The sequence below is a fragment of the Salmo salar genome, chromosome ssa29, assembly GCF_905237065.1.
Source record: "Salmo salar chromosome ssa29, Ssal_v3.1, whole genome shotgun sequence".
In the NCBI taxonomy this organism is placed as follows: domain Eukaryota; kingdom Metazoa; phylum Chordata; class Actinopteri; order Salmoniformes; family Salmonidae; genus Salmo; species Salmo salar.
This window is the reverse complement of record NC_059470.1, coordinates 23,887,020-23,914,637: the sequence shown is the minus strand read 5'-3', so window position 1 is coordinate 23,914,637 and position 27,618 is coordinate 23,887,020. Positions and strand designations below refer to the sequence as shown.

The window sequence follows — 27,618 nt, the reverse complement described above, 5'->3', positions numbered from 1 at the left end:
TAATTTGTCATCACAACGACTTGACAACTAAGCAAAGAAAATATGGATAAAATGTAATCAATTATTCAAACAAAGAAATCAATAATTTCCCTTTCCGGATATGGACCCATGTCTGAATTTCCAGCTACTGTACACTCCTGATTTATGAACTCTTTATGCTAGATTGTGTACATTACTCTAGTTTGACTCTATGGAAATCCATTGGCCTCAATTTCCATTTTCCCCCTCAGTGTTCAGGGTAACAGTATGTCGGTAGGGTGTGATTATGCCCTAATTCTAATTAGATGAGCTCCAACCCTGGGGTGACATCCACCCAGGCACTCCCTTCAGTAATGAGTCTCTCTGGACTGGAGCATCCACACCTCTAATAGGAATAGAGGAATATTAAGGCAGGCTTGAAAAAGGTGGGCAGGGAGGGTAGGGGAAACAAAATAATGGAACAACTTTGGTAACACTTTACTTAAAGCTGACAGGAAAAATGTCTTATTTTAAAGCATATAATATGTTATGTCTCTGTACAGCCTGGTCGGCAGCTTTAGACTGCTACCATATACTCAACGTTTCTCCAAGGTATGCCAGGAGGTAGCGTAGCAAATGCTCAACTGACTACAAATGGCTGTTCTTTAGTCAGGTATCAAGTGATGAGGGACACTTTTAACACTTATACTGAAACAGCCAACCTCCAATGTTGAGTAACTCCCCACATTGTTCTGTCCACTGAGTTTTACAGGATAGACAAAGTGCAGTTTGACACTTTGCTCACTGGCCAAGGTTACATCCCTCTTGACTCACGTCACGCCTCGGCTTCCCTCTGCACTTTCCATCCACCATGTGATTTCAGATAGACTTTTCTATGTAATAAGCTGCCAAGGAGAGACTTCATCAGGGATAGCGATTCCTGTTTTTCACGGTACATATCACACTGATGGTGGAACTCCTTCGTCAAAAACCATGCTCAAATCAAAATCAAATCAAATCAAATTTTATTAGTCACATGCACCGAATACAACAGTGAAATGCTTACTTACGAGCCCCTAAACAATAATGCAGTTTAAAAGAAATACAGATAAGAATAAGAAATAAAAGTAACAAGTAATTAAAGAGCAGCAGTAAAATAACTATAGCGAGACTATATACAGGGGGGCACCGGTAAATTGAGGTAATATGTACATGTAGGTAGAGTTATTAAAGTGACTATGTATAGATGATAACAACAGAGAGCAGCAGCGGTGTAAAAGAGGGGGGGAGCAATGCATATAGCCTAGGTAGCCATCTGATTAGGTGTTCAGGAGTCTTATGGCTTGGGGGTAGAAGCTGTTTAGAAGCCTCTTGGACCTAGAATTGGCACTCCGGTACCGCTTGCCGTGCAGTAGCAGAGAGAACAATCTATGACTAGGGTGGCTGGAGTCTTTGACAATTTTTAAGGCCTTCCTCTGACACCGCCTGGTATAGAGTTCCTGCATGGCAGGAAGCTTGGCCCCAGTGATGTACTGGGCCGTTCGCACTACCCTCTGTAGTGCCTTGCTGTCGGAGGCCGAGCAGTTGCCATACCAGGCAGTGATGCAACCAGTCAGGATGCTCTCGATGGTGCAGCTGTTGAATCTTTTGTGGATCTAAGGACCCATGCCAAATATTTTCAGTCTCCTGAGGGGGAATAGGTTTTATCGTGCCCTCTTCATGACTGTCTTGCTGTGCTTGGACCACGTTAGTTTGTTGGTGATGTGGACACCAAGGAACTTGAAGCTTTCAACCTGCTCCACTACAACCCCGTTGATGAGAATGGGGGCATGCTCAGTCCTCTTTTTCCTGTAGTCCACAATCATCTCCTTTCTCTTGATCACGTTGAGGGAGAGGTTGTTGTCCTGGCACCACACGGCAAGGTCTCTGACCTCCTCCCTATAAGCTGTCTCGTCGTTGTCGGTGATCAGGCCTACCACTGTTGTGTCATCGGCAAACTTAATGATGTTGTTGGAGTTGTGCCTGGCCGTGCAGTCATGAGTGAACAGGGAGTACAGGAGGGGAATGAGCACGCACCCCTAAGGAGTCCCTGTGTTGAGGATCAGCGTGGCGGATGTGTTGTTACCTAACCTTACCACCTGGGGGCGGCCCGTCAGGAAGTCCAGGATCCAGTTGCAGAGGGAGGTGTTTAGTCCCAGGGTCGTTAGCTTATTGATGAGATTTGAAGGCACTATGGTGTTGAACGCTGAGCTGTAGACGATGAAGAGCATTCTCACATAGGTGTTCCTTTTGTCCAGGTGGGAAAAGGCAATGTGGAGTGCAATAGAGATTGCATCATCTGTGCATCTGTTAGGGCGGAATACAAATTGTAGTGGGTCTAGGGTTTCTGGGTTAATGGTGTTGATGTGAGCCATGACCAGCCTTTCCAAGCACTTCATGGCTACAGATGTGAGTGCTACGGGTCGGTAGTCGTTTAGGCAGGTTACCTTAGTATTCTTGGGCACATGTTGGTATTACAGACTCGGACAGGGAGAGGTTGAAAAAGTTAGTGAAGACACTTGCCAGTTGGTCAGCGCATGCTCGCAGTACACATCCTGGTAATCCGTCTGGCCCTGCGGCCTTGTGAGTGTTGACCTGTTTAAAGGTCTTACTCACATCGGCTGCGGAGAGCGTGATCACACAGTCTTCCAGAATAGCTGGTGCTCTCATGCATGTTTCAATATTATTTGCCTTGAAGCAAGCATAGAAGTGGTTTAACTCGTCTGGTAGGCTCGGGTCACTGGGCAGCTCTCGGCTGTGCTTCCCTTTGTAATCAATAATGGTTTGCAAGCCCTGCCACATCTGACGAGCGTCAGAGCCAATGTAGTACAATTCGATCTTAGTCCTGTACTGACTGTTTGATGGTTCGTCGGAGGGCATAGAGGGATTTCTTATAAACTTCCGGGTTAAAGTCCCGCTCCTTGAAAGCGGCAGCTCTTGCCTTTATCTCAGTGTGGATGTTGCTTGTAATCCATGGCTTCTGGTTGGGGTATGTACGTACGGTCACTGTGGGGACGACGTCATCGACGCACTTATTGAAGCCAATGACTGATGTGGTGTACTCCTCAATGCCATCGGAGGAATCCCGGAACATATTCCAGTCCATGCTAGCAAAATAGTCCTGTAGCTTAGCATCTGCTTCATCTGACCACTTTTTTATTGATCTAGTCACTGGTGCTTCCTGCTTTAATTTTTGCTTGTAAGCAGGAATCAGGAGGATATAATTATGGTCAGATTTGCCAAATGGAGGGCGAGGGAGAGCTTTGTATGCGTCTCTGTGTGTGGAGTAATGGTGGTCCAGAGTTTATTTCCCTCTGGTTGCAATACTAGATGATCATTATGAAAGATACTGTATTTGATCTGTAATACTTCAGTGGGAGATTATTGCTTTGCGATAAATAGTAATGACACTGCTTATCAGTGTTCAACAGGGTCACAAGGTTATTTTTCAGGCAAGCTGTTGAGAGTACAATTTACACGTGACACCCACAGATTTACTCTGGATCAAACGACTGTGTGTCCCGGGAGGGGTGTGCCAAGTTCACTCAGAGAACTCCTAGTTCCATTGTAATGCCTTCTGAGCATTCATTAAAGAACAAGAGGACATATTTATGGTTTGCGGAGGCCTTGCAGGAAGTTGGCCTCTTACTTTTGCTAATATTGAGCTTTTAACATGGATTGAACGCTGATCAGGAAAAATACGATACCACGACATGAGCTTATATCATAAAGAATACCACTGCTATTAATATCACATGGAACAAGAATATCAGTTGTTTTTTTACACCATCAAATCCATTATTATGTATGCCATTGGCCATAGAGATTGGATACAGTAACTGAATAACAATTGCAACTTTGCCTGACTCTGTGGCAACCCCAAACAAGACAATCAGTATAATTGTTTTTATTATTTAACCTTTATTTAACTAGGCAAGTCAGTTAAGAACAAATTCTTATTTACAATGACGGCCTACCCCGGCCAAACCCAGACAATGCTGGGACAATTGTGCGCCGCCCTATGGGACTCCCAATCACGGCCGGATGTGATACAGCCTGGATTCGAACCAGGGACTGTAGTGACGCCTCTTGCACTGAGATGCAGTGCCTTAGACCACTGCACCACTCGGGAGGCAATGGGCTGTATACAACTACAAAGTCTACATAATACACTTTCCAGAAATGGACACAATAAACAAATGAATGAAATGTTTCCTGGTACTAAAGACAGTAATTTACTGTATGTCTGTATTGGAAAGCATCGCATTAGCTATCAATCAGAAACAACAAGCCATGAGGTGCCAAGTACCTTTATTCACATTAGCCTCATACAGCAGTTTTATTTTTAACGAGCCCAGTTCCCTATGGAAATAACTTCCAGATACACAGAAATGTATAAATAAATACTTCAATATCATTATTTACCATAGATATTTTGTGACTGACAAAAATAATTGTATAAATACTTTTGGACCTAATAAACGAAATATCTCTTCTTTCACGTTACACTATTTCACGTCAATGAAGAACAGCATACAATCTACATCTTTATATGCCTGTTCTGATAATCTTTAATACAAATATAAACACATTTTTAAATATGTTATATCGTAATATATAGTATCTTTATCTATATATTCTATATACAATTTCAAAGCATGACATTCTATGGATATTGGACAAATGTAACTTGGGCTGCTCCAGAGGTAGCGTGGGTTGCCTTCCCACATGATTCATGCAGCCTGGGATGGGGTCTAAAGTTAATCTTAAGAGTGTACAGCGAAACTAAGAGAGTAGGTGCAAGAAAACAGTCTTTAGTTCATGGCTTCAACCAAAGTGTTCCAGTTTAGATTTTTTCTTGTTTAATTCTATTAAATAGTCTGCAATGTTGCTACAATGACAATATTGAAAATTCACTGTATGTGTGCTATAAGAGGTCTTTGTCTAATTCAATGACTTTCATCCTTCACATTAATTCTAATTAGCCTATACCGATTGTACAATATACTGTAGTTGACAAATTCAATTGCACGTCAACGTCTAAGGGGTTCTTGTGTGGTAGGTTAGAGTGCTATGGTGGTAAACTAAGGACATCAATCACGAGGCATGGACTGAACCCACGCCGGGGTCAACAGCAGGTTCTGTAGGTGTGGGTTCTAGCATTAGGACATGGTACCAAAGACTGGGTTATGGCGGCAGATGCTGGGGCCAAACTCATCGTAGTCCTTTTTTGAGTGACAAACCTGGAGAAACTCAGGCTGTGAAGGAAAAAAACAGAATACAAAAGCAAGGAGCAACAGTATCTCAGTACTTTAGGCAGATGAAAAAGGTTGGATAACACCAGACACAGCATTATTACAGATGTACAATCTTAATTTGAGCCAGTTTGCTACAGCAGGAAAATAATCCTGCAGCAACAGGACATTTGAATTATTATGTAGATGTAATTAATGGACATTTTTTGTAGGAGTTGATCCATTTTTCGTTAGGGCAAAGTCAGACATAAAGTGGAAATAATGAACTTTAGAAGCCTTTTTAAACCTAGAATACACTATTGTGCAGGAAAATGTTCAGCAACAAAAGAGTAATCAAATGAAGATCCTACATCTGTAGGCTGAGTACTGTCTACATATTGATTCTATATACACATTAATACAGTAGACATTTGTGATAGTGAATGATAATAATAATAATAACAGAACTTGTTAACCTTCGCAGTATAACCATGTAGAAGATGTAGTGTGTATCTGTGTGTATGCGTGGGTGCGTGCTCTGTGTGTGAGTGTGTACATGTGCACTGTGTGCGGTCTTTACCGTAGAGGCAAGCATGGATCCTCCAAACCACACAGCATAGCGCTGCATGTGGTGTGTAACCACCAGGACCTCCATGGGCTTGGGCTGAAAACAACAGGAAAGTAGACAGATTACCATCCATCCTGAGCCCAGTTTCTACCCTGCATCACAATAGCCTGGACAATGTCAGATCTGTATTGCCAACTCCTATGATCTTTGTCGTGCCAAACATGACCATAGGAGGCAGGAAAGCATGAACAGACACACCTTTATCCTTCCTCCACTGAGCTCCTCACTCAATTTGAGACGGGCGTCTACCGACCGCTTCAGGTCTCTCTGCAGCCGCCGGCCAAAGTCTCTGAACATGGTGGAACCGCCGGACAGGACAATATTCTGTAATGTGTCAGTACACAACACAACTACAGGGTGTCAGGTTCCTAGCCCATCAAAACAATAACAACACTTTCATTCATCAAGAAGTAGTCAATCTGGCTAAACACACAATCAAGAGACAGAAAAAATTAATAATTGGTGGGCGCTTATATTTGTCCTTTTTTTACACATACAAGTATGTAATTTATACGCATGTGTGAACTGGAAATTTACTTTTTTAATATCCCACTTTCCCTGAGACACCCATGGAGTGTGGGGTCACAGCCAGGGTCAGTCATTATGAATGATGCTCCTGGCGCAATTAGGGTTAAATGCCTTTCTCATGGGCACATCGACAGATGTTCAATATTTTTGTGCATGCTTTCTGTGTCTAGTTAGGTTTCAATGTCATCACAGAATTAGGGCTTTATCACAAATAATTAACTGAGTGGTTCGAGCCCTGAATGCTGATTGGCTGACAGTTGTGGTATATCAGATCGTATACCACAGGTATGACAAAACATTTATTTTTACTGCTCTAATTAGGTTGGTAACCAGTTTATAATAGCAATAAAGGCACCTCAGCTTTGCGTCGTGCCTAAGAACAGCCCTTAGCCGTGGTATATTGGCCATATACCACACCCCCTCTGGCCTAATTGCTTAAATAACAACCCTTGAAAGGTGCTGATATCAAATGTGTGAAGGCTACACTGGTCAGGTCTCAAACCCTAATGAGAGCGAGCGAGAAAGAGAGAGAGGAAAAGGCTCAGGGAAAATCGGGACACTCATTTGACCTTAATTAAATATTGACGTTCAGCGATAATAGGGGATCAACCAGCGATCCTCCGTCATTACAGGTCGAGGGGGTCAATCGTTTGTTAACAAACTTTAGAGGTTTTGGGAGGAAATGTATCCCGTTGTTTGGATTGGGCTGAGCTGGAATAACTTCTGGGGCAATAAAATAAATATTGTTCTACATCTATTTTTCATCCCTCTCTCCCTCCCTCTTTCATCCCTCTTTCCATCCATGTTTTGCCTTTCTGAAATGAATCCATTTATTACTCGTGTCAGAGGAGGAGATGAGAGCCCAGCAGCAGAGCGTTTTACTGCAGATGACCACCTTTCAATTTGTGAAGAAGATGGTTTAAGCTTATAGTCCACCTCAGGTGTTGTGACTCATGGGGATAGTTAGGATGCTCAATGAATTGTTAAATGTATTCAATTGCCCAGAAGATTGCAATATTTTATTTCAGGCAGTTGGTTCACTGGGCTATTACAAGTTCAATGACTTGTCTCAATGTTTTTTCATAAATACCCCAGTTTGATGTTTTAATTTGATATGCAGATCAGTGGCATGGGGATCATAGACATTTATAACACATGAGAGCAAGATAATTTGCACTCATTCTGTGTTTAGAAAAAATATATGTTTTGTTGGCATGATCCAAGCTAAATGAAGAGTAGAAAGTGAACTGAAATGGCCATTGAATAAGTCAGCTGCCGTGTTCAAGCCCATGTTCCCTCATTGCCTCCACCAAGGCCAACATGCATCTACCAGTATGATAACAAGGTGTACACTGACGCCTGGTGGACAAAATATGAACAACTATTCAGAATCAAAACTGTCACTACTAAATGTATTGCAGAGCAAGTCTGACATATTTAAAATAATCTTCAAATCATATTCTTTCTTAAATGAATTGTTAAACTGGAAACACATGCTTTCCCCTATCACACAATCAATTGCAGAATGTAGTGTTGAAGCCATACCTTATATAGAGGTCTTCTGACATCTATTGGACAGTTCATTATAACCTCGTCAACTATATCTGAGATTGGCTGCGTGAAGTCTGGGTTGGCAAACTGTAAAACACAGGAGCAGATTTAGTGGGTATTACATGTAAATGCTTAAAGCAAGGTCCAATGCAGCTGTTTTTATCTCAATATCAAATCATTTCTGGGTAACAATTAAGAATATTACTGTTATTGTTTTTAATTAAAATGTTCCAAAGAAACAAAAATAGCTTGTTAGCAAAGAGCAATTTCTCAAGAAAGAATTTAGCTATGACTGTCCGGGAGTGGGAAAACTGAAAACTAGCTGTTATTGTCAGATAGGATTGGAACTCTTTATTATTTTAAGTCTATTAACTAATTTACCGCCTGGTGGTCACCAGGCTGGCCAAAACGCCATCCCACCAAAACAGGCTGAAATATTAGGCTTTCTTTTCAAACAGCTCTTACACTAAAAAGGCATTATCATTCCAACCTCAGTGTGTAAATATGTATAAAACACATGGAAACCATGATTTTGACTGCACTGGGCCTTTAAATGACAATAATCTTAAATTTTTCAACTTTATTCTGCACAACAATTATTTATATATTTTTTTACTGATATCTTACATGACAACAATTGGTGCTTTCTTGAAGATACTCATTTCAAATTAGTAATTAATCCAATTGGATCCTTATTGGGTAAGAACACTGGCTGATAACTGTTGTCATGTTAGTTCTTATAAATAGTGTAGCATAAAATAAACGCTACCCATTATTCAGAATATCAATGAATACCTCTGGATGAAAGAATATTTCTGGACCTAAAAAGCGTTCATATCCAACATCTATGTGGAATTCAGATTTGCTGATGGCATTGATGCCTTTGTACTGCTTGATCCATTTTCCAGGGTCCGTGTCATATTTGGCAAATTCCTTCACAATGTCTGGACAGATGTAGCAGTACCTCTCCTGGGAAAACAAAACAACAAACAACAAATAAACAAGTGTGAGCTTACATTGTCCATTTATGTACATAATGTAGCATCGGTCCAACAACCATTACACCAATCAAAACCTCTTAAAGAGGTCGCTAGGTGTTGCTAGATAGCATCACTACTATTCTCCTCCTCACCTTGACTGCCTTGGCTGTCTCCATGGACTGTTCCGGGGGAATGCCCACCTCCCTCTCTCTGAGGAGCTGCTGGATGAACAAGGTGATGTCTCGACCTGCTATGGGGATGTGTTTTATACAGCTCCCAATGACGTAGCCTTCAGCCTAGCACAGGACACATAAGTTACAATGACTCAAACAGTCAAGAATCCTAAATATCAAGTCAACAACAGGTTAACATGATATGATCCTGATCATGTCTCAAAGTTACTCTATACCTGCAGCATAACTATGAATTTGCACAACATGAAACACTTAAAGCTGCAATATGTAACTTTTTGGGCGACCCGACCAAATTCACATAGATCTGTCATTATCATTGAAAACCGGTCTAAGAAGCGATAGTTCTGTTCTATGTGCACTATTTCTATACTTCCTGTTTGTAAGTTTCGTTTTTTTGCATCTTTTACTTTCGGTTTTGTGCACCAGCTTCAAACAGCTGAAAATACAATATTTTTGGTTATGGAGAAGATATTTCCCAGTGGTTTAGATGGTACAATGATTCTCTACACTATACTTGCTTGTTTTGTCACAAGGCGACTTATTCGAATTTTAGCAACCAGGAAATGGCGGAGCGATTTCTGCATAGTGCATCTTTAGTAATAACAGGTATACCAGTGACTATTCTTTTAAATAAAGTCTATGGAATTGGGGTGGGGGCATTTAGAAAAGAGCTGACAGTGAAGAAGGCATCTGAACAAGTCTATGAACGTGCTGGGAATTTTACGTTAACAAGTACCAATATATCTCAATATGGGTACAGCACTTGTTTTTCACTGTATGGTATTCTATTTTATGGTATCCAATTCTATTTTATATATAGCCATAAAGAAAAAGTCCACATACGGGATCCCAGCAATAATTACATTTTTACACAGCATTTTACTCATCATAAACAACAGACACAGAACTTCATGCCATATCACTTTTACAGAGAGGGAGTTATATTTAGGAGAGTCATGTGCACTTAGGTGGTGCGTCTCAATAAGCTAAAGTGGCTACTTCTCCTTGTTTCCTCTCTGCCAGCAACCCTGATTTAAAAAGACAGGATAGCTAAAAGCAATATGGCGAAGCCCCACAAGGGAATTTGCTTTGACCTGGAGGAGGGAAAAGCCACCTTGGACTGTTGAGAAACAGTATGGGAGTCTTAGGCTGCGTTTACACAGGCAGCCCAATTCTGATATTTGTTCCACTAATTGGTCTTTTGGGGGTGGGGGGTGGGGGGGGGGGGGGTTCAACCCATGTTACAGGGCTGTTTCTATCAGGGAAGGGATAGGATGGTTATAAAACATCCCCTTACATGCCTTTCCTCATTGGATCCTCCCATTAACCCACGATGCCTTGGATCATGTTGTATATTGGCATTCCTTTGAATTTGGACAGACACACAATCAAAACAGGTCAATAAAGGAGTTAAGTTGGGCTTGCTAACTCCTTCCACTCACAAGAAAGACATTTCTGTTTTGTTCCCACAATAAAAGCTAAGCAACCAAGATGGCCTAGCTTTTCTTGAGGAATGCCAACACATTTTGAGGGTTATAATGCCTTCATAAGGTTGGCATAGCACTTCTGTCATGGAAGATTATGGCAACCCCCAATGTTGATGGACGGTTTCATAACAGTTTAATGTGACAAAAGACAACATTAAGCTTTCACAACAAGTGTGATTATAAGCCTCTATGACCTATTAGGCCTGCGACCTATTATGTCATATTGTCTTTTAACAACAAAAAAACGTCTATATGCTTTTGTTACCACAGGTATGGCGTGGGTGACTCCATCTCCGCTGTCAATCACGATTCCTGTCAGTGTTCGCTCGCCTACTTGTCTAGACGTCCATGATGCCGCCAGGGCCAGAACTGCCTGAAATGAACCAGTACAATCACTGAGAGACAGATTTCAATGTGATTAGACCTAGGGCTGTGGCGGTCATGAAATATTGTAAACATGTTTAGAATCTCCAGGCCTCCACGCATACATGCTGCTGATGTATGCCTTTGGAACATCTACATTGAAAAAAAGTCTAATAAAGCCATTTAATATACACCATCACAATAAATCCATTATTTATTTTAGGCAGGTCTAAAGAAACATTATGATATGAAGAAAATGTATTTCAGAAGAACAGAATATGAGTTGGCCTACTGTATGTTATCTGGCTATGCACCCTGCCATAGGCTGTAGACTAGTTCATTTAGCAGACAATATTACGCTGATAAGTCTCGTGCCATTATTTTATATGATTTTATAGTAAGAAGAATATAATTGAACTTGGCTGAATAAAATGGAAAGGATATTTTTCCCATTCCGGAGCAATGTTGAGAGTAAAAGTGATCATTTGAAACAGGTCCTATATGCTAATATAGATTTTGAGTTAATTGGCTAATTTAGTTGTGAATGATACAAATCTTAGATTGCCTTAAAAATCAAAACATAGTTAGGCTGCATGATGTGACTATACGCAATAAAAAGTCGCAAAAAAAGCTGACACTCTGTTCCTTGCCTCAGGTTGCACACCCTGTTCTCTCATCAAGTCGTCATATTTTCAACCATCAGACTATTCTCAATTTAATCTTGCCTTTACTAATATAGAAGAAAATTGATTTAGAATGGCCCAATATCAAATGGGTAGGAACAACAGGAGGCTGCTGAGGGGAGGACGGCTCATATTAATGTACGGAAACAGCGCAAATGAAATGGCATCAAACAACTGTAACCATGTGTTTGATGTATTTGATACCATTCCACTTATTCCGCTCCAGCCATTACCACAACCCCGTCCTCCCCAATTAAGGTACCACCAACCTTGTGTTATAGGAACAGGGAGCAGGGGAAAAAAGACATCTTCCTTATGCACTCGAATAGCGAATGGAGGCTGCTTTCCCAGTTTAAATCATGCTGAGGCTAGTCCGGTTTTATAGCAGAGCAGCTGAGAAATAGACCTAAATATAGTAGCAGCTGGGATCCTACTCTTTTTAGTGGCAACCATCAAAAACTCTGCTTTCACACGGGATTGCATATAGAAATGTCTGGGCTTATAAGAACACTTATTTCACGTCACGCATCAACCACTGTTTGAGGAGCATGCAGCCTCTCACAGCACGACAGGTGATATTCCACCAAAACTGTGTATGCTATGGGCTCTCCAACCATGTTCCTGCAGCTACCCAGTGCTTCATTTGGGAAACCAAATTAAATCTGTTTGGGAATAGCGATAGTAACATGTTTTCATAGCGCAACACATTTAATTAACTTAAACTGTTGACAGCCCCTATCTCTGCGTGCTCGAAAAAGGAATGAAGGAGAGGAGGAGATGGACAAATTCACTATAATTGTAAGCTAACTCTGTAAGCCGCCCTGCACAATCAATGACCCAACAGCATCACCTAAGCCTATATATTCTCTCCCAGACTCATGGATTGATGTTTGGAGCGTATCATAAGGTAACCAGTCCAATCAGTATGAATAGTACATTCCAGATTCATAGGTGATTGCTAGAATTTGTTTAATTTTGAAGTATAGGCTAGAACAATGATGTACCAAAAACATCCTAAATCTATTTGACCAAGAAGGAGAGTGATGGAGTGCTGCATCAGATGACCTGGCCTCCACAATCACCCGACCTCAACCCATTTGAGATGGTTTGGGATGAGTTAGACTGCAGAGAGAAGGAAAAGCAGCCAACAAGTGCTCAGCATATGTGGGAACTCCTTCAAAACTGTTGGAAAAGCATTGCAGGTGAAGCTGGTTGAGAGAATGCCAAGAATGTGCAAAGCTGCCATCAAGGCAAAGGGTGGCTACTTTGAAGAATCTCAAATAAAATATATTTGGATTTGTTTAATACATTTTTGGTTACAACATGATTCCATGTGTTATTTCATAGTTTTGATGTCTTCACTATTATTCTACAATGTAGAAAACAGTAAAAAATTAAGAAAAACCCTTGAATAAGTAGGTGTGTCCAAACTTTTGACTGGTACTGTATATTGCTATCTAGGCTTACATGGAGTGAATGGATGATCATATCAAATTCATTGTTATAATAATAAGACATGCTCAATACTTATACTATATACTACTGGTATCTAACCATACATGAACGGGGTCATTGGGGTATTACACCTCATTAACACCACCGCAGATCAATAGTGTGAATGGGACATTATTTCTGTTGTACCTGCACTGCGATGTACAGGCCTGGGACATTAAAGGTCTCAAACATGATCTCAGCCAGATATTCTCTGTTCTCTGGCGTATTCAACGGAGGCTCTGTCTGGGGACACAAACATAAAAAACACTATACAGTCCAACTGAGGCAGTCTAAGAGCAACAACAGCAAAGCTACAAAATAATACAATTTAAATTAGGTCTTACAAAAACCATGCATCTATTGACTGTTTTCATTTTGAAAAACATTGACTAAATTCAGAATGGGCAATGGGTGCATTCATTGATATTTATAAATACTGAAATACCAGTTTCAAAAATAAAAAATAAATACCAATATCTCTATTTCATTCCCATATATGTTACAACAAACAAAATATGTGTTATGGAGTATACTGGGGTATATAATACCTTTACAATAAACTGTCTCTCACCATAAGGAAGCTATGGTCTTCAGGCTCTGCCCGCAGATACTTGAAGATGATCTGCTCCATGAACTTTTCCATCAAATCCCAGTCTTCCACCATCCCATGTCTGATGGGCCACTTTGGAGAAAAAAGGCCACATGGTTACAACTCAAAACCACCCCTGTGGGCGAAAACTGGTCGAATCAACGTTGTTTCCATGTCATTTCAACCTTCAACCTAATGACGTTGAATCAACGTAGAAAACTGATAGGGTTAGCAAAAAGTAATCAGCGTAAGGGCACTTTGTCTTTTTTTCACCCAACTTTTAACCTAAATCCAATGACATGGTGAAATCTTTTGTTGAATTCACATTGAACTTGACGTTGAACTGACATCTGTGCCCAGTGGGACAGATCCTATGAGTAGGATCAATCACCTTGGTTGCATAGTTGGGCTTATCAATGCCTTCATCTCCTATAAAGAAATCCAAGTCATCCACTCCCTTCACAAGTCGCCTCTGTGCCTGGTCTCCTACACCGGCTGACTCCCGTATAGCGATGCCTGAAATGGAAAAACATAAGGGTAACGAACAGGTGTTACATTCTTCTCTAGGCCTCCCGTCCATCAAGTCGATATACATGGACAGATGACGTACCAAGGCTCATATGTTCACACAGCTATCAAGCATATTTTAGAACTCTGTGTTCAACAAAGAACAGATCAAAACAGTCTGAAAGTCATTTGTTGTCCGTTCCCTTGAGAAATGAATTGATGGTAATGAGTGAAATGACAGCTGGAGTGCAGTAACTTGCTCAAGGTTACACAGCCGTGTGATGAGATGGGAGGCTACACTGCCTTTAATTAGTGCTTTCCCAAGGCAGAGCTTGATTCAAATCCAAAAACCAAAACCTTAAACTCCAAAACTGATGTAAATAAAGCCATCTTCAAGTTAGAAGTGGATAGTGTTTAAAACATCTGCAACATAAGCTATACAGTATACTTACAGGATGGCATGATAAACTGTGGCTCTGTGTTTCCAGCATATCCAATCTTGGTGTATCTGCATTCAAAGAAAAACAGCACAAAGTCATCATAACACAGCAAAGATTACAATGTTTGCCCCTAAGCATTGTGCAAATATACAACTGAATAATTTATTTATTTTCTGTACCATGGACTAAGCAGAATGCATTTGTCAATATATTCTCTACCGATCAATTTGCAATTAACCTTTCAGAAACAACCGAAAGCTTAGTAATTAGTTCCCTATAATACATTTACAGCATCAGGTTCTATCTCGACCCCAGCCTTTCTGATTAAGTAAAACTTCCTGTTTAACCACACTAATTCATCATGGAGGAAAAATGTATCTCCTCTAAAATGTATATTGTTAGCCAAAACATGCAGCTGTTTAATTCATTGAGATCTTGGAAAATGTACTGCCCACATGCTGAGTTATTCATCAAGTTAATCACACCTGTGAGTTAACAGGCCTTCGGATTCAGAAAACAGTAGGCTCCTCTACGGCTAAAATAGTCTAAGTTTTAGAGGACACTACAGCAGTGGCCAATGGCACTTTATTTACATTTATTTACATCTTAGCTATAGACCTAAAATACATTACAAAGTATTTATTATTACATATTATACATTATGACATTTTTATAGTATTATTTAATCTTATTCTCAAGTTAACTTTGCAGGCAGGTGCTTTCCACTTGGGTGGCAAAGGTTGTCTTGATTGGTGGCATAACATAGCCTAACGTTAGTAAATGTCCTTTTCGAGGCAGATCACATACTGTATCTTCAGAGCAAGCTTAGCTGTTTCAAGTAAACAAACTCACCCTGTCCCACAATCTATCACGCAAGGAGGTAGAGGAGTTGCCATGCTCGTGTTGACGATTGTCCTATCGATACTAGAACACCATAGATTATTTGCAACAACTGTATCAGCTAGTTTAAACACAATGTATGATTGAAGGTTGGCTACACGGCTGATTGCACTGCCCCGTGCTCGCTTATTTCCCTGTACCGTTATTTATATTACAGAGTATCTATTATATTGACCAGATACTCAAGTGGCCGCTCTAACAATGAAAATAAATGTCTTCAAAAATGGAAGGCAAATGGGAGGGGGCACGATTAGGTGGGACCATTCTAGCCAATGAGAGGGCAGATACGCGCAACAACAGGCACAACTCCAATATAAAGTGTTTTTTCTCAAAGTTGCCAGGATGTCAAGTGTCCTACTTAAATCAGTACACTCGCAAAAACATAGGCATTACGAAACTTCTAGTCGATCAAATAAGCCATACGTAGAAAATAAACCATTCACATTTTTGTTAACCAAATTTGACACTCTCTCGTTGACCTCCATGCAAAAATTCCTTGCTTTGGTGAGCGAAAAAACACAAAAACGCCACCTGCTGGAGAAGACCGATTTTGGGCCCAGTTATCCCTCTCGCTCTGCCTCTTTCTCTCTGTTTCTATTTCTAGTAGTTTGACAGCGAGAGTGCTTCCCGAGTCAAAGGGAAAATTGAAAAAATAAAAACAAGCTGGCTGGCTCCGTTCTCCACTTGAGCTTAGTAGGGAATGGGAACTTGCACACCTGACCGTGAGTCAGTTTCTCATTCGAAAATGCTCTGTCATGTAGTGATTTCTAATACAGGATCAGCTGTTAGGCTACAGAAAAAAATGCTTTATTGAAACCTGTGAAAGTATTCTTGAAAATAATGTTTCGCTAAATGATATGGCTAAGGTGTATGCAATTAAATAACCTTGTAATTTTGTGAAGAAGCTGCAAAAAACTAAATGCCATGGCACCAATGTATTTCAATACTCACACCGCAAGGTGGCATCTGAATCCCACTGTTTCCTCTCTGGCCACGAGTTGTTAGGCAACCTTGTTTGTATTATTCACGCGCCTAATAAAAAGGAGGTGACGAATATTCTGTCACACAAGCTAATAGCCTTTATTCTTGATAACGTTGGGATTAAGAGCAATTATACTCAACTATTTTTCATTATGTATTTCATTATGTCTACCAGAGAGGCACGATAACTATCCTGTAACAAATTCAATAGCTCATCTATGCCAGATATTACGGTACATTTTCAACAAGCAAGGAAGACTATTTGAAAATGCGCGTTATTTCCTGACAGCAAGCAAGAGAAGATGACTACATAAATGACAGAGAACGGTGCACAAATATGTCTCGAACTAATCTATAAGTGTAAAAAAGTATCCGACGAAAGGTTTGTAAGAAACTAATTTGATGTCATGACGATATATGGACTTTGCCACCATCGTCACGTGCGCATTTCCCACCAACAGCGCACAATTCGGTCAAGTCTTTCCCAAATGTACACTAGCTATTTTTTACACCAGCATACACCTATACCTGTTTATTTTAAGTGTTTGTATTCAACATTGCTACGCGCAATCAAACTATACTGACACTCCATACCGGTTAACGAGTATGTAGATAACTGTTTACAATGTATTCCGTCCAACACGATCTAGTAACGTTAAACACAGACACATCCCAGTTACTTAGCTACATGAATTTATTGCAAATATTATAGTGATTTGCGGTTTCGCGGTGCCCCTCAATGTCCCTTTTATGGGAAAAGCTAACTTCCTGCAATTCTACACATTTTCCATGGGGCAGAGAGAAAAATGTGCAGTTTTATAACTATCTCATATTATTCTACACTTTGGGAGGGGCTCCTCCAGGGGTTGGGCCCCCAGTGTTTGTGGGTCCTGCATTGCAGGGTTGTGTCCTACACTAGTGTTCTGATCTTGGTTGAAGATACTCTGTTATTTTCAGTAGTGGTGGGTAAAATCACTGTGGAAGCCATGACAATAAGATTACATATTTATGTGTTATTTGATTTGATACATTTTTATTGAAGCCTGGCTGAATACATGCCACTGGTTATTTCCAACCTGTTTTCCCGCCGTTGGCCAGAGACTGTTATTGATTGGTATGATGTCATTGGGAAGACCATTTTGCCTAAAATCCAATTATGTTTATTATTGTGTTTTGTGTGTATTGCTAAATATGACTACTGAAGGTGAACTTGAACTTCAAGTAAGCAGCTAGAAGTACTTTGTTATCAAAGTAAAATCAGAATTGGCATATGGATCATGAAGCTTTCGTTTTTTTTAACCAAGTGAGTTTGTATTTTCCTTTAGTTGTTTGCTAGATTGGAGGGGAGATGATCATTGAGGGACATTGAACCTGACATCTTTCCTGGACCAATTCAAGATAGTTTGGCCCTATAGACTAATTTAACTGCTGTTTAGACAGCAAGACAGAACAATGTCAGTCCATATAAAGAAATAACCACAGTAGTCACGTCTTCTCTCCAGGTACTGGAGCAACGAACCGCCCTTGCTGTCTCTGCCTAGCCGGTTCCCCTCTCTCCACTGGGATTCTCTGCCTCTAACCCTATTACAGGGGCCGAGTCACTGGCTTACTGGTGCTCTTCCATGCCGTCCCTAGGAGTGGTGCGTCACTTGAGTGGGTTGAGTCACTGACGTGGTCTTCCTGTCTGGGTTGGCGCCCCCCCCTTGGGTTGTGCCGTGGCGGAGATCTTTGTGGGCTATACTCGGCCTTGTCTCAGGATGGTAAGTTGGTGGTTGAAGATATCCCTCTAGTGGTGTGGGGGCTGTGCTTTGGCAAAGTGGGTGGGGTTATATCCTGCCTGTTTGGCCCTGTCCGGGGGTATCATCGGATGGGGCCACAGTGTCTCCTGACCACTCCTGTCTCAGCCTTCAGTATTTATGCTGCAGTAGTTTATGTGTCGGGGGACTAGGGTCAGTCTGTTATATCTGGAGTATTTCTCCAGTGTCCTGTGTGAATTTAAGTATGCTTTCTCTAATTCTCTCTTTCTCTCTCTCTTTCTTTCTTTTTCTCTCTCGGGGGACCTGAGCCTTAGGACCATGCCTCAGGACTACCTGGCATGATGACTCCTTGCTGTCCACCTGGCCGTGCTGCTGCTCCAGTTTCAACTGTTCTGCCTGCGGCTATGGAACCCTGACCTGTTCACTGGACGTGCTACCTGTCCCAGACCTGCTGTTTTCAACTCTCTAGAGACAGCAGGAGCGGTAGAGATACTCTCAATGATCGGCTATGAAAAGCCAACTGACATTTACTCCTGAGGTGCTGACCTGTTGCACCCTCGACAACCACTGTGATTATTATTATTTGACCATGCTGGTCATTTATGAACATTTGAACATCTTGGCCATGTTCTGTTATAATCTCCACCCGGCACAGCCAGAAGAGGACTGGCCACCCCTCATAGCCTGGTTCCTCTCTAGGTTTCTTCCTAGGTTTTGGCCTTTCTAGGGAGTTTTTCCTAGCCACCGTGCTTCTACACCTGCATTGCTTGCTGTTTGGGGTTTTAGGCTGCGTTTCTGTACAGCACTTTGAGATATCAGCTGATGTAAGAAGGGCTATATAAATACATTTGATTTGATTCTCTCCAGGTGACGTTGTGGAGTTCCATGGCACGAGGGCAATGGGAAGACGCAGACTCTGTTCAATCTGGTGACCCACTGCATCCTCCCAACCGACCGGGGCGGCCCGGAAGTGAAGGTCATGTACGTGGACACCAACTACCACTTTGACATGCTGAGTCTGGTGAAAGTACTGGAGCAGCGCCTGGGGGAGGACACCAAAGGGGAGGATGGTGATGCGTGGTAGTGCCTGAGGAGAGGGTGCGAGCCTGCCTGGGCCGACTCTTCGTGGTCCTCTGCTCCAGCTCAGTCCAGCTGCTTCTCACACTGCACTATCTGGAAAATACCTTCTGCAGCCGGCCCGCCCTGTGCCTATTGGTCATCGACAGCATCTCAGCCTTCTATTGGGTGGACCGGAGCAGCGGAGAGGAGAGCGTGGCCAAGCAGGAAGCCATACTCAGGAAGTGTTCAGAGCCCCTGGCCCGGCTGCTAAGGGACTACCTCATTGTGGTGTTCGCCACCACGCACGCCAACATCAGGAACTACGGGCACTCGGATCAGGCTGACACAGCAGCCATGACACCTGGGCCCTCTGAGCCATCCTCATCGTATTCCTCCTGGAGACGGTGGTCCTCCTCCCATGCCTCAGACTGTGACAAGGCCTACATCAGCAGGGATTGGCAGAGGCTAGTGACACACAAGGAGACGTGACCAAGGACAGAAACCAGGTGTTTTCAACTGCATACACCACCACAAAGACGAGGCGCTAAACACTCCTCGTTCTGTGTAATGTAAAGGGGGTTCAGTTTTTATAAGGAATGTTGTTGAACTCATTTAATTGAATTCTATTCCAATTCCGGATGTGTTCAACTGATAGAATAATAATTTTGAACTATAGCAACTTTTAGTGATTTTATTTCTAACAGTTGTTGGATTATTTTAAATCCACCAAATGTGGATGGTTATTATGTTATTTGTTTTGTTAAGAGGGGAAAGAGAGTAAGATAGGGCAACTGTTACACACAGAGGTCGCAAATGTTTTGAAAAGAAATCACACCAGTTAAGTTCTGAGAACTTGCTTTTGATAGGTAGCATTCCTCTGGTCTGGTCCGGAGTGTCCGTGGTACGCCAAAGGGAACTCTAAGGTTATTATGCTATAAATCCTGCTGCTATAGCAAAACATGTATCTTTGTTTACTATACACACCCTCCATCCCTCACCATAAAAGTCTTCATTTTACATAAATATTTACATTGTTCATTGAGCAGTAATGCCTTTCTTCATTGAAGCACTGAATATTTAGTTATATAATGCAAGCGGTTAAATATGCTTTACTCTGTAGCGATAGCTGTAGGTTAAATATTCTCATGAAAGCCTAAAGGCCTGCAATATTTCATGGTGTGTTATATCAGTAAACCTGAAATTACTCTTCACATGAGATCTTCTTTAAGTCTTTTAGGGATGAGCATATTTGACAGAGGCAGAGTTTTGACAGGCAGTTCAAGGGTAGAGTGGATGGAGCAGAGTATCTACAGCTCAGTCATCCAGTTTCAGGTTTAGTCTGGGGTACAGTAAGTGTTAACCAAACTCACCCTGTTTAGGACTTCCTTAATCACTTAGCGTGATTGATAGTTTTATATTTTTCATGGGCTGTTGGTCTCCACTTTTGATGCACAACATCAATTCCCAGGTTCAGGCCTAGCTTGTAATATGGGGAGTGCTGTCAATCTAGCAAGCACTGCTATTTAAATGGGGTCTTCGTGTTCAAGCAGGACAACTCTCCCCCTACTCAATTTATCCCCTGACTTTGGACACCCAACCAGCATCCCACAGCGATACCATAGATAAACAACAAATTACACAGTCATTGTCAGTCAATCATCCCGTGGAACCCAGGCTGCTAGTAGCTCATTGACGGAGACCAGCTGTACTGTACATAATAGCAGGGTTTTGTTCCCTCCCTGTGGATCCTTGTATTGTTTCACGGCTCTCTGTTCTATAAGGCAAGCCTTACAGAGTAATTAGACACTGAATGGTTTGTTATTACTCAAAGAAGAGTTGATAAAAGTACCCACCCACCCCTCCTCCAACCAGCAGCAGCTGTTCACTCCAGTACTTCATTGTCCTATGTCATGTGACCAAGGTTATTATAGTTTTGTGATTTAATATATGTTTTTATTTCTATTTTTAGATTTTATTTGACATTCAATTTAGTTTCAGTTAGTTTTCAGACTTGATTTACTAGTTTTTATTTATACTGAACAAAAATATAAACGCAACATGTAAAGTGTTGGTCCCATGTTTCATGAGCTGAAATAAAAGATCCCAGAATTTTTCTATATGTACAAAAAGCTTATTTCTCTCCAATTTTGTGCACACATTTGTTTACATCCCTGTTAGTGAGTATTTCTCCTTTGCCAAGACAATCCATCCATCTGACAGGTGTACACAGGTGCACCTTGTGCTGGAGACAGTAAAAGGCCACTCTAAAATGTGCAGTTTTGTCACAACACAATGCCACAGATGTCTCAAATTTTGAGGAAGCATGCAATTAGCATGCTGACTGCAGGAATGTCCACCAGAGCTCTTGACAGATAATTCAATGTTCATTTCCCTACCATAATTTCCCTACCATTTCTCCCTCCAACGTTGTTTTACAAAATTTGGCAGTACGTCCAACCGGCCTCACAACCACAGACCACACGTAACCACACCAGCCCAGGACCTTCACATCCAACTTCTTTACCTGCGGGATGGTCTGAGACCAGCCACCCGAACAGCTGATGAAACTGAGTAATTCTGTTTGTAATAAAGCCCTTTTGTGTGGATAAACTCATTCTGATTGGCTGGGCCTGGCTCCCCAGTGGGTGGGCATGGCTCCCAAGTGGGTGGGCCTATGCCCTTTTTTGGGATGTCACTTCTTGCCTCTGGGGGAAAGTAATACATAAGGTGATGGGTCGGGACATGGGTTTGGTTAGGTTTAACTATAAACCGATCCTAATGTGACTTGGATTTAAAAGGAAAGGCTCCTAGACTGGATAAGTGCCATGTTTATACCAATCCAATGCTTTTTTAACTTTAATAGTAGATATAAGAAAAATCAAGTACCTTTACCTTTATCTAACCGAAAGATAGAGGAGAAAACAACAAATGAAGTCATGGCCCATTTGAGGTTGTGTTTATGCAGTGGAGGCAGGTGGGAGAAGCTATAGGAGTAATGGTTAGAATGGAATTAATGGGACGGAGTCATGTGATTTCCATATGTTTGATACATTTAATATCGTTCCATTACTTCCATCACAGCCATTACAATGAACACATCCTCCTATAGCAGGGGCAGAAGCCAGATCCAGTGCCACAGGGCACAGCTTTGAATAAACAGCTATCCTTGCCTGCCAGAACTGAAGAGGTGACTCTGTAAACAAGACACCCTTTACCTCTTCCAGATATTTCCACAGCTCACAAGGGCAGGGCTCTACAGTGCACCCATTTTACTCTCATATGTGGCTAAATATTTTGCTGTGCTACCTGGAATTTTAATTTAGGAGCACCAGGGTGCCTCGAAAAATTAAGGATTCTAGCTTTAATACCTCAAATATTTGTCATTGTGCTTTTAAATGTATTTGTGTGCGCCTACATTTTTCAACTGACCTTTTTTGTAAAAAAAGGTCAGCGTAGAGCCCTGCACGGGGAACTTAATGCCCTGCCAGGTTGACACTCCGCCTGAACAGTGACCTCAGACACAATCTTCGATGTGAGGAAGCTATATTTCTGAAGCACTGGGGTCGAGATCCTCGCTGGATTCATCGTGCTGGCATTGTCCTGGGGTAATGCTGCTCCATGGTTGTACTCTCTGATTTGCTGAATTACAAAATACTCTGCTTCCCTCATCAGTGGCTCCATCTCTGTTGAGTGAAGTGAGTCCATCGGGCAAGCTGCTGCAGGGTTTGGCTACCAGAGGAGTTAGTATGCATGTGAAGCACTCACCCAGTGACTTCAGTTGGACCTGTGCCGACTGTTTTGCAACAGTAGTTGACTGCAAGTGTGCCTCAAGGTTGAGAAGGCACGGTACCACATTAGACAGCGACTGGCTGTCAGTTTCAAGTTGATCGGTGTGGATTGCAAAGGGCTCCAGCAACTTCACAAGCTGCTCTAGCTTGGCCAAGTGATGCTCCGCACTCACCCTCTGTTTTCACTGTTAGGTAGTGTGATAGCTAGTGATAGGGATGCACAAACAAGGCCTATTTGAGCATTTACCTGCCAAATTTACATAAGTATTCAGACCCTTTACTCAGTACTTTGTTGAAGCACCTTTGGCAGTGATTACAGCCTTGAGTCTTCTTGGGTATGACACCACAAGCTTGGCACACCTGTACTTGGGGAGTTTCTCCCATTCTTCTCTGCAGATCCTCTCAAGCTTTGTTAGGTTGGATGGGGAGCATCGCTGAACAGCTATTTTCAGGTCTCTCCAGAGATGTTTGATCGGGTTCAAGTCCGGGCTCTAGCTGGGCCACTCAAGGACATTCAGAGACTTGTCCCGAAGCCACTCCTGTTTTGTCTTGGCTGTGTGCTTAGGGTTGTTGTCCTGTTGGAAGGTGAACCTTCGCCCCAGTCTAAGGTCCTGAGCGCTCTGGAGCAGGTTTTCATCAAGGATCTCTCTGTGCTATGCTCCTTTCATCTTTCCCTCGATCCTGACTAGTCTCCCAGTCCCTGCCGCTGAAAAACATCACCACAGCATGATGCTGCCACCACCATGCTTCACCGTAGAGATGGTGACAGGTTTCCTCCAGACGTGACGCTTGGCACTCAGGCCAAAGAGTTCAACTTTGGTTTCATCAGATCAGAGAATCTTGTTTCTCATGGTCTGAGAGTCCTTTAGGTGCCTTTTGGCAAACTCCAAGCGGGCTGTCATGTGCCTTTTGCTAAGGAGTGGATTCCGTCTGGCCACTCCACGATAAAGGCCTGATTGGTAGAATGTTGCAGAGATGGTTGTCCTTCTGGAAGGTTCTCCCATCTCCACAGAGGAAATCTGAAGCTCTGTCAGAGTGACTATCAGGTTCTTGGTCACTTCCCTGACCAGTTTGGCCAGGTGGACAGCTCTAGGAAGAGTCTTGGTGGTTCCAAAGTTTTTCCATTTAAGAATGATGGAGGCCACTGTGTTCTTGGGGACCGTCAATGCTGCAGACATTTCTTGGTACCCTTCCCCATATCTGTGCCTTGACACAATCCTGTCTCAGAGCTCTACAGACAATACCTTCGACCTCATGGCTTGGTTGTTGCTCTGACATGCACTGTCAACTGTGGGACCTTATATAGACATGTGTGCCTTTCCAAATAATGTCCAATCAATTGAATTTACCACAGGTGGACTCCAATCAAGTTGTAGAAACATCTCAAGGATGATCAATGTAAACAGGATGCACCGGAGCTCAATTTCGAGTCTCATAGCAAAAGGTCTGAATACTTATGGAAATAAGGTATTTCTAAAAACATGTTTCCGCTTTGTCATTATGGGCTATTGTGTGTAGATTTATTTAATCCATTTTAGAATAAGGCTGTAGCGTAACAAAAGGTGGAAAAAGTAAAGGGGTCTGAATACTTTCTGAATGCCCTGTATACACTGGCCTTCAACTTGAATGTCCCCCAGCATGAATGATACAATTGTGCATCTTCATATTATCAGTCATGTTTGAAATGTTCAATAATAACCCATACTCTCCTTCATAATCCATATTCACACGGTGTTGCTCTTGGCTATAAAGGCATCACCTTAATTCTAGTTTTCCTGGTATACCAGTAACAATACTAGTTCACAAAATCCCACTTAGAGGCCAGATAGCTCAATCCCTTTTCAGCAAATGTGTGTAAATGTTGTCAGCACAAGCTATCAATCTATTTTTATGTAATGCACATTACATGATGCCACACAGGCTCAATATCAAATTAATTATGCCACATAGGATCAATATCAAACGGATTATGCCACACAGGCTCAATATCAAATGGACCCAACCCCAAATTATCCATTTGTTTACCTACTGATTGCAACTGGGTCCCCATGCCCACATTAAACTGGCCGACTCAAGGACCATGACAGCACAGCAGTCTTTAACTTTGGTTCAGAAAATCAAATGAATGCCAAGCGGTGCACAAAAGGGAGAAAGTTCCTCTTAATTGATTTGTTTATTGCTGTTGATTTTATGTGCGTTCTTCAGCAGTTAACAAAAGGCTTGATGCCTGGGGAGGGCTTATGGCTCTGAATGATATCCTTAGTAGTCCAAGCCTGGTGTTAAGAAAAAGAAGTGTTCAACAACATATCCCTAATTAGAAGACAAGAGACCAATGGTTCTTGGTTCATTATTTGGCTATGTGTTTAGTTGAATGTGTGTGTATGTTTTATTTAGGCTTTGAGAAATAGGGAAATAAGGTAAAACATAATGGAAGTTGCCAACTAACCTAACTCCATTAAATCCAGAGTGATGGTCTTTAGTCTCCTATGTGCCATGCATTCGTCTTTCCATCACTGCTGACTGGTTTAAAAAGAATAACAGATTGCAGAATCATAAGGGGTGGCAGGCAACCTAGTGGTTAGAGCATTGGGCCAGTAACTGAAAGGTTGTTGGATCAAATCCCCGATCTGATAAATCTGTCACTCTATCCCTGAGCAAGGCAGTTAACCCACTGTTTCCTGGGCGCTGAAAACGTAGATGTTGATTACGGCAGCCCCCCACACCTCTGATTCAGAGGGGGTGGGTTAAATGCAAAAGACAGATTACAGTTGGCTACATTCAGTTGTACAACTGACAGCAATATTCCATTCAGCAGACACTTTTATCCACAGCATCTTACATACATTTTACGTATGGGTGGTCCTAGGATTTGAACCCACTACCGTTGGGTTACAAGCATCATGCGCTACCAACTTACAGTTGAAGTCGGAAGTTTACATACACCTTAGCCAAATACATTTAAACTCAGTTTTTCACAATCCCTGACATTTAATCCTAGTAAAAATTCCCTGTCTTAGGTCAATTAAGATAACCACATTATTTTAAGAATGTGAAATGTCAGAATAATAGTAGAGAGAATTATTTATTTCAGCTTTTATTTCTTTCATCACATTCCCAGTGGGTCAGAAGTTTACGTACACTCAATTAGTATTTGGTAGCATTGCCTTTAAATTGTTTAACTTGGGTCAAACGTTTCAGGTAGCCTTCCACAAGCTTCCCACAATAAGTGGGGTGAATTTTGGCCCATTCCTTCTGACAGAGCTGGTGTAACTGAGTCAGGTTTGTAGGCCTCCTTGCTCGCACACACTTTTTCTGTAGGATTGAGGTCAGGGCTTTGTGATGGCCTCTCCAATACCTTGACTTTGTTGTCCTTAAGCCATTTTGCCACAACTTTGGAAGTATGGTTGGGGTCATTGTCCATTTGGAAGACCCATTTGCAACCAAGCTTTAACTTCCTGACTGATGTCTTGAGATGTTGCTTCAATATATCCACATAATTTTCCTTCCTCATGATGCCATCTGTTTTGTGAAGTGCACTAGTCCCTCTTGCAGCAAAGCACCCCCACAACATGATGCTGCCACCCCCGTGCTTCACCGGTTTGGATGGTGTTCTTCGGCTTGCAAGCCTCCCCCTTTTTCTCCTCCAAACATAACGATGGTCATTATGGCCAAACATTCTATTTTTGTTTCATCAAACCAGAGGACATTTCTCCAAAAAGTACGATCTTTGTCCCCATGTGCAGTTGCAAACCGTAGTCTGGCTTTTTTATGGCGGTTTTGGGGCGGTGGCTTCTTCCTTGCTGAGCGGACTTTCAGGTTATGTCGATATAGGACTCTTTTACTGTGGATATAGATACTTTTGTACCTCCAGCATCTTCACAAGGTCTTTTGCTGTTGTTCTGGGATTGATTTGCACTTTTCGCACCAAAGTACATTCATCTCTAGGAGACAGAACACGTCTCCTTCCTGAGCGGTATGACGGCTGCGTGGTCCCATGGTGTTTATACTCGCCTACTATTGTTTGTACAGATGAATGTGGTACCTTCAGGGGTTTGGAAATTACTCCCAAGGATGAACCAGACTTGTGGAGGTCTACAATCTTTTTCTGAGGTCTTGGCTGATTTCTTTTGATTTTCCCATGATGTCAAGCAAAGAGGCACTGAGTTTGAAGGTAGCCCTTGAAATACATCCACAGGTACACCTCCAATTGACTCAAATTTACATTTACATTTACATTTACGTCATTTAGCAGACACTCTTATCCAGAGCGACTTACAAATTGGTGCATTCACCTTATGATATCCAGTGGAACAACCACTTTACAATAGTACATCTAATTGACAAATGATGTCAATTAGCCTATCAGAACCTTCTAAAGCCATGACATCACTTTCTGGAATTTTCCGAGCTGTTTAAATGCACAGTCAACTTAGTGTATGTAAACTTCTGACCCACTGG

At 41.9% G+C, this 27,618-nt stretch overlaps 1 protein-coding gene and 1 pseudogene across 1 annotated transcript; one reads left to right on the top strand and one right to left on the bottom strand.

Moving 5' to 3' along the window:
- Positions 1-4,291: 4,291 nt before the first annotated feature.
- On the bottom strand, positions 4,292-15,783 carry actr3b (actin related protein 3B). The gene is made up of 12 exons (XM_014181453.2): positions 15,528-15,783; positions 14,688-14,743; positions 14,120-14,244; positions 13,711-13,821; positions 13,287-13,382; positions 10,865-10,972; positions 9,071-9,214; positions 8,734-8,907; positions 7,933-8,025; positions 6,058-6,183; positions 5,812-5,895; positions 4,292-5,255 (listed from the first exon to the last, which is right to left on the bottom strand). Exons 1-12 carry the CDS (start codon positions 15,569-15,571, stop codon positions 5,160-5,162), a joined length of 1,257 nt encoding a protein of 418 aa, XP_014036928.1. The 5' UTR covers positions 15,572-15,783; the 3' UTR covers positions 4,292-5,159.
- Positions 15,784-19,185: 3,402 nt separating this feature from the next.
- Positions 19,186-20,982, top strand: LOC106590385 (DNA repair protein XRCC2-like; annotated as a pseudogene).
- The last annotated feature ends 6,636 nt before the right edge of the window (positions 20,983-27,618 follow it).

Bases quoted from the DNA above. Each gene is read 5' to 3' on its own strand.
- actr3b (XM_014181453.2), bottom strand. From the start codon at position 15,571: ATGGCAACTCCTCTACCTCCTTGCGTGATAGATTGTGGGACAGG. The intron at 14,744-15,527 runs GTGAGTTTGTTT...CTTTGAATGCAG, and splicing joins GTGATAGATTGTGGGACAGG to ATACACCAAGATTGGATATG. The intron at 8,908-9,070 runs GTGAGGAGGAGA...TTGTTTTCCCAG, and splicing joins AGACAGCCAAGGCAGTCAAG to GAGAGGTACTGCTACATCTG.